The 7,500-nt window shown below is 42.5% G+C and overlaps 1 protein-coding gene across 6 annotated transcripts in view; it reads right to left on the minus strand.

The window, feature by feature from the left end:
- Positions 1-2,935, minus strand: part of LOC143105613 (transcription factor COE2-like) — a 24,765-nt gene extending 21,830 nt beyond the window's left edge. For all 6 annotated transcript variants that reach the window (XM_076269643.1, XM_076269645.1, XM_076269642.1 and 3 more), the window contains exons 1-2: positions 2,802-2,935; positions 408-564 (exon numbers count right to left, since the gene is read on the minus strand). In XM_076269643.1, the coding sequence (XP_076125758.1) occupies positions 408-564; positions 2,802-2,935 (291 nt within the window). The remainder of the gene's footprint in view (positions 1-407; positions 565-2,801) is intronic.
- Positions 2,936-7,500: the final 4,565 nt, after the last annotated feature.

A 7,500-nucleotide genomic window follows, 5' to 3' on the forward strand; every position in this document is an offset into this window, starting at 1 on the left:
CCAGCACAGAGTTAGAATGCAACAATTTCCAACCCTCAGAAAAATGTTGTGTTCTAAGCCAAAGTATGACCACATGGCAAAACCATCAATCAACACTGTATTTAGCCTACGTCTGACCATACCCACAAACACACAGAGAGAGAGAGATACATATACAAATACTATCAACTAATCAATAATCTACAAATCTACAAATAATCACATGTATCCATAAACCAACAAAATCTCTCTCTCTCTCTCTCTGACACACACACACACTCAGGGGAGAAAGAGGGAGCAGGGAATCATGTCTAAAATAAACTCTCAAATGTTGCCGCCCAGAAGATATTTGATTGTAAGCAGTATGCAACAGATTCATAGACATGTATCAGGGCCACAAACATACACATGCAGCCATGCACACCCACCTTATCATGCTCCACAAAGTCAACAAAGGATGTCCTCTCCACCTCCACTGGTTGTCCGTGCCGGTCGTATAATGCCAGAACGAAATGGAAGAAGTTGGATTTTCTTAGATTGGAAGGAGGCTGCTTCTCAAAGTGAGCCCGTGACAGAGCAACCCCACTGAAATCACACACACACACACACCACATGAGAGATACTGTAAGAAAAAGCATAAAACCTCCTACTTCCAGCAGTCAATATCCAAGATTCAAGTCAGTTATTCCTCTTATGGTGATAATTCTGCACGTCAAGTATAATCTAGTCTAATCAGTGTATATGATCTAAGAATGACTTCTCCAGTAAGGCTTGGACTAAATATTTCTGTACACAAAAAAATGCAATGACTGCACATCTGGACACGGTGTGACCTGGTTTGGGGTTAAAGGGCAAAGGCCACAGGTCAGTGTTTAGGGTTAGAGATGGCCAATCACTGGATGTCTTGTATCTAGAAATGAGGTTTTGAGGTAGAGTGGAATGGGTGAGAGAGAACCTCAGTTCAATGCTAATTATTTTCCTTGTATGGGTCAAACCACAGGCTAAACAATACCAATGCATAAGCAGGATAATAACTGTATAATTTCTTATAGTTTTCATAAGTCTCCCAGTTCTAGTGTGAGATGTTGGATGTTTTCTGTTTACAACAAGCAATAAAGAAAAATGTGTGCAATGCCATTTTATTTCCTTGAATTTGCCTGACAGCTTAATAGACTACAAGAAAATCTTATACGCATTGTAAAAAGGATGTCTAATGTAAACAAATGTAGCCTAAATAGGTGAAATTACAATGTATTATTGTTAATGTAAATGTTTTCCGTTACAAATGTGGTCATTTCCATATTCTTAAACAATCTTCAACGAATTATTCCTAATTTAGAACGAAAAAAGCGTCTTACAACCTTATGCGCATTGAAGGCCTACTTTGGTGCGCACGCTGCAAGGAAAAGTTTCTATGTTCATGTAACGGGGACTGAGCATATGACGGGACTCAGCTGCAGCTATACTTTCATGCTTATTAAAATAATGTAGGTCCAGCTTTAGTGGCCCTGCGTCCAAGAGGTCAGTAAAGATCATTATTTAAGGGTTAAGTCGACAGACTGTTCGATGGTTTGAAACAACGGTGGCGTAGGCCTATCCATATCCGTAATGGTCCAAAATAACAAATGTATGATTTCCCCCATCCTTGTTTGCTTTTTTTGAAAATACAGGACGTTTTATAGCCTCCAAAATATAGTGGTTGTGGTTAAAATATCTTTTAATGGCGAAATATTGACATTGAAATGTTTTTCAGACAAAACTTAAAAAATATTTTGCCAAAGGAAAAGTGTAGGCTACTGTCATTTAGCCAACTTCTTGACGTTAATTATCACGTTATTGTGTCCGATGATAATTATAGAAAATTGCTTTTATTATTGACGTGTTAATCAATTTCATACATTTTTAATAAACCCAAGCCTATTCGAAAACTAAAAACCATAAACGAAATCCACTGATTAACTTGGTCTCAATTTATTTCAATAAGCATTTCCTCTTTGCAGAATCACAGGCTACCAGCTAATGTGCCTTTATAAACGACAACTTCTAGGCTATTTTATTTTATTTCTTTAAGCATAACCAATTCAGTCGCTTTTATGATAGCAACTACCGGTATTGATAGTGGTGTTATATCAATTTATGTATATGGCAATCGTTTCATTAAAACCTTCTGTTTAGACGGCTTTCAACTTGATAACTTTTTCAATAGCCTATAAGCTTCATCGTCTGAAGTGTGTGCGACAGCGTTTGTGCTTTCCAGCCGATACACTAGAAATGAAATCAAAGTCTAGTGTAAAACAAATAGATAGCCTACAACCACGCATTTCTAGTGTGGTCTATCAATATCAAACTGTAGCCTAACAGAGAGGAGACGCGTCCCAGCTCAAGTGAGGTCTCTCTGACAGCGTGCCGGTTGCCTTTTGTTGTTTTGCTTTGCTTGGTTTTGTTTAGGCCCTTTCACCCGACTCGTGACACGGCCGCCTCCTAGTTCAGCCTAGGACTAGTGATGCACCAAAGCTTAACAAGCAAAGTGAGCGCCCCATGCCATGCTCTGACCTGTTGCATTCTATGATCTGACAGAAGATGTGAGGGGAGCACTGCCACACAGCTGATAGCGAGCGTTGTACCTTCTTTATAGAACTGATTTAGTCTCTCACTGTTTTAGAACTTAGGCCACTTACGAAAGTAGCCTACTTTAAAAGCAATACCTCAACCCATTCTCTAATAGGCTACTGAGCAAGAGTATGTATAAAACAACCTAGAAATGCCTTTTCAAAATTATTGTAGATGTCAGTAAAGCGGACACTTTTGTAAGATGGACTTACCTTTGAGCAGCAACATTTGCGTCCACCACCCCGACATTCCTAACCCACGAGCGCACGGGATCCATCTCCTCCACAAGAGCTCGCTCCTTCAATCCGCTGACGTCCCTCCCCAGATGTTCGTGCAGCCCGAACATTTAAAACTCTGCCAAAACACTTCTGAATAATCTTGCAGACCAGGAGATATACAATCCGAAAAGAGTGGGCTGCCGCAGTTGCTGTTTGTTGATTTGCCGTTAACTAGACGCAGCAGGGAGGTTTTCAGGTGTTCGACTCCCCTGCAGTTGTTTTTCCTCTCTGTCGGCTTCAAACGTTCCCCGGAAACGACAGAAGTGGTAATAAACGTATGCTCCTTCCAGATGCGATCATTGTTCAACTGAAACCTCGTAATGAATCCCTTGTTGCATCCACCGTTCACGAGGATCACCTGTGCTGCGGAAACATACACTTGCAGACGAAAACACACAACTGTCAACTTTGGCCTCCAAACCCCTTCTCTCACTCACCTCACACTTTCACACACTACCTCACACTCAATACACACAGACGCGACTGGAATTCAACAGTGTTCTGCACGACTGAAGGCGTAGTCCGAGACAAAACACAAACAGAAGACCCTGTCCCGTTGGCCGCGCGCCTGCTGTACAAATTGGCAGTGATGCTTTCAGCACTCCGAGCATGAATGAGGTACCTAGCGAGGGCATGCTGGAGGAGGAGCCAAGATGACCATATTTGGTGGATTGTATGAATGGTGAATCTGATTCGTCTCAAAAAGTTCTTATTGGTGTAGGGCTCAGTATACATTTGGGTGCATCTGGACAAAGTCGTGGTCAAACTTTAGCATGACAATAAAACCTCCGTCATGATGAGCTCACCTTGCGTTGCGATGGAGCGTGCAGTGATATAGGCTATTCGCTTTGTCTCTGTCTGCTCTGCGCTGGTATTCTGTCCTGTCAAGTCTACAAATACCATTGTAGAGAGAGACAGTTCCGTGCAGAGCTTTCAGAATCACACACCAGCTGATTTATCAACACATCATGCTACCCCCACTAAAACTATTTTCCTATCAATAAGTTCTTGTTTTTTAATATGATATTATCTATATGTGCCCATATAATTCGATTAAAATTAATTAAGTCTTTTTAACATTAATGTGTGAAGTAACATCATGGAAAAGATGTATCTACTCACATGTAGGCTAATCTATAGGCGTAATATAGCCCACCTTTTAGACTTTTGGTTGTTGCACAGTCTGTATATCAACAGGAGGATTTTGCTTTGCCTAACTCTGCATTATTTGATTATATTGATTAAAAGTTTATGCATAGGCTATAGCATAGACCAACATATAGTCTACAGATTTTTCTAAATATTTTTGTAACAAAATGTTTAATTTCGTTTTATGTATCTGTGTTTATTGTTTTACATATATGGAATAGCACAACTTGAGGAGGAAACAGGAGGGAAATGCACAGGGAAGTTTTTCATTAGGCTACGTCTAAACATTTAAGATATAGGAGCTAGAATGAGGATCTGATTTGTGATTGAAAACAATCGTTTCTCAGAAGGTAGCAATGTTTTCACAGGACTGAAAACAGCTCTGTTATTAGTTTGCTATTAGGGAGTTTTGAGTAGTTTGCTCATATAACAGGCTGTAAGTGCAGGTCCACATTATCCAGTTATTGCTGATTAACTCATCCAAGTCGTAAAAAGGATCTATTTCAAAGGCTATTTCAGACACGAGCGTTAAGCCGTACTGAACATGTATTGTCTGTCTAAAGCCGTGCGAATCCCCGCTGCTGAAACCCAATGTTTAAGGGACAATGATGCTAACTTCTTCATCTGAAAATCACCGGCGAGCTTTAGACCATGGACAGCTGTGTGCGCGAGCCGAGCAGACGGACTGAACAAAGACTCCGAATTATTTTTCCCAACTTTTTTGCATTTCCGTTTTTTCTCTCCTCTCGCGGGTGAAAAGGAGAGTTTTTTTCTCCCCATCTTTTCTTGCCCCTGCTGGGGTCATTGTCTGCGCGAGGAGCTCAAACGCCCAAACAATGGGCGTTACCCCCTCCCTATGCGCACACACAGCCACCCGGCCGCACCGACCATCTGCCATCGCGCAGCCGAGTCAGCTGTTCTCCCAATTACCGCCTGGGAGTCGCGGAATCCCCTGGCCGGAATCCCCTCACCCTTCACATGCATTCCCGTTCCCTTCTCTCGCTCACCGTTTCGTTTGAGTTTCACCTCAGATTTCCAACCATTGACTACTTTACAATGACACCCCTGCCCGCAGTATTTGTGCTATCAACTAATTTGGTGACACTGAAATGTCACCAAAGTCAAGGCATGCCAGTAAAGGCAAGGAGGTTGCAAAGATCCCAATATTTCAGAGAAAAATCATAGAGAAGTTCTTCTGATCAGGCCACCATAATCTCCTATAATTTGCTTTTCAAATTATGCTCATGTCACATAATACATATGAACATTTTTTTTATTTTAGATTTTGGTATTGTAGGGAGGAGAGTTGGGCGATGGGGCACAGCCACACCAAATGTAACATGCTTTAACAAGTTATGAGTTAGTATAGCATCCACTTAAAATTCCTTTTTAAATTCCCAGTTTTCCAACCCTTTTCCTTAACATCACTCTGTACACACAACCACCCAGCTAAGTTCACTTGTGTCACCCAGATATTCCTACAGCAGGGTGAGATGGCTGGGCATGTGTGCACAGAGGGGTGAAGTGGGTTGCATTGAGAGGGGATTGAATGGAGTGTGTTTGGAGACCCTTGTGATAAGAGCTAAGCTGGAGGCACACACACACCACTGTGAAAAGAGCATCTTTCTCCCCACACCGGGCTGAGGGTCACGCCACCAGCTGCACTCCTCAAGTTAAATAGATTTATATTTGTGTTATTAGAGCCATTTCTCCACTGACATTTCTTCAGTGAGACCATGAGAACTAGACAAGTGTTGTTCTTACACTTGCAATCATTCCAATCATCAAAGACACAGAATTGAAAAATAAAAAAGTTTTATTCATCTTATTCATCTGAGTGAAGGTAAATAAACCAACCAAATCACTTAAATCAATACTTATATGGTAGACATTTCTGCTAGTGAAACTAGTGTGTTGAATGTGTGCATGAGGGGGAGGGAGTGGAATAGTGTGTATGGACTGACGTCTGACTGAGCCTCACCAGAACCCGACGCTGCTATTGTGCACTCGGCATCAAACTTATTAGCAAGGTCATGAGCCAGCTGGCTGAACTGCTGCCTTGCTCTTTGACACATACAGAGTGTGAGGGAAAGAAAGACAGAGAGAAAGAAAGAAAGAGACATACAGCAAGAGAATGTCAAATTTTAGAAAGTTATCACAATTTAAAAATAATTCAAAGTATGAGTTCCTTTATGGTATCACTCTGAAGAAGCATGTCCCTTGACAGTGTCTGCTCAGCCATCCAGGCCTCTCTCCATACCCTCACACACACACACACATTCATGTAGTAATTTGTCTGTGGGAGGAGAATGTTTTGAATTGCTCCTCAGGGTCCTCTATCTGTCTGTTCAATGTTACACTCAAAGTGTGGTGTTCAATCACAATCCTGGTTGTGAAAATGGGAAACAAACAAAAGTGGCTTGGATCAAGCTAAAAACAACCATAGCCAATGAACACAGTGATTCAAGATGTGGAGGGGTGGGTGTGATGTGATTTGCTGTTGAGTATGGAATACATATCAACCTTTTGCTAAACCTGCACAGCACAGCATGCATCTTTGAGGCACATTTGGGAGGATGTGATTCATAATGGAAATGAATGTCTCCTGTCAAAGCATTAAGGCTATAGACCTATGGTCTCCACTGGATCTCCATATCTTCTAAGAATGAGTCTGCCCTGGAACATCTTTTAGGGATGATAAAAGTTTAAACTAGAGACAAGCGGTTAATTTTCTCATTTCATTTGTTTGATGCCAACCTATGACAGTTTCATGAGCCTTCATAGCCATTATCTTGTAAACTCCCGTCTATGCATTTGAATAGCGAAAAGTGATGCCACGCGTGATAGGCATTTCCCTAAACCTCAGCATCTCTGTGGGTCGCGTCTGCTGTCTGACAGCAAGTGACTTCATCCTAATCCATTCCACCCACTCGTGCACGGGGTCGCGCGCGCATTCACTAAATAGAAGCCCGCCGGCGGTGGAACAGAATTAGGGGGTCTCCCGTTCGAATCCGTCTCGTACAAATGGACGGCCTTTCATTTGCGTTCCACCTGGTGCGCACAGTGACAGTAGGAGGAGGTGCTGTGGCGCGTTGACTGCTCCACGAAACAATGGAGAATGCTGGGCCGCACGCCCCTACTCATCCATCTCCCTCTCCCATGGGAGCCTTGCAGCGGCGTGGGGACTCACACCCCTCCTCTCTCCTCCTTCTTCGGAGCAGGAGGACGGGGTCGCTGCGCGCTGTGTATTGATCGCACATTTATTTGTTTACTTAATAATAAGTTAAGTGCGAACCGGGGGCGCGTGAGTTCAAAGGGCAGCGGTGTGTGAGGGTGCACAGCGCAGCAACTGCTCAGAGGATCTCTGATGATATAACATCAAGGTGTGGTAAAAAAAAAATCCTTCTACTGATTGCTAAGAACGTTTAACGCAATCCCGGCTTTTAGGGTTTGGTGTGCAGGTGCCTCTCTTCGCGTAGGGGCC

The sequence above is a fragment of the Alosa pseudoharengus genome, unplaced genomic scaffold (assembly GCF_046254945.1).
Source record: "Alosa pseudoharengus isolate Yale_2024_CS ecotype anadromous, Long Island Sound unplaced genomic scaffold, YU_APseudo_1.1 YU_APseudo_1.1_scf_6, whole genome shotgun sequence".
NCBI lineage: Eukaryota > Metazoa > Chordata > Actinopteri > Clupeiformes > Clupeidae > Alosa > Alosa pseudoharengus.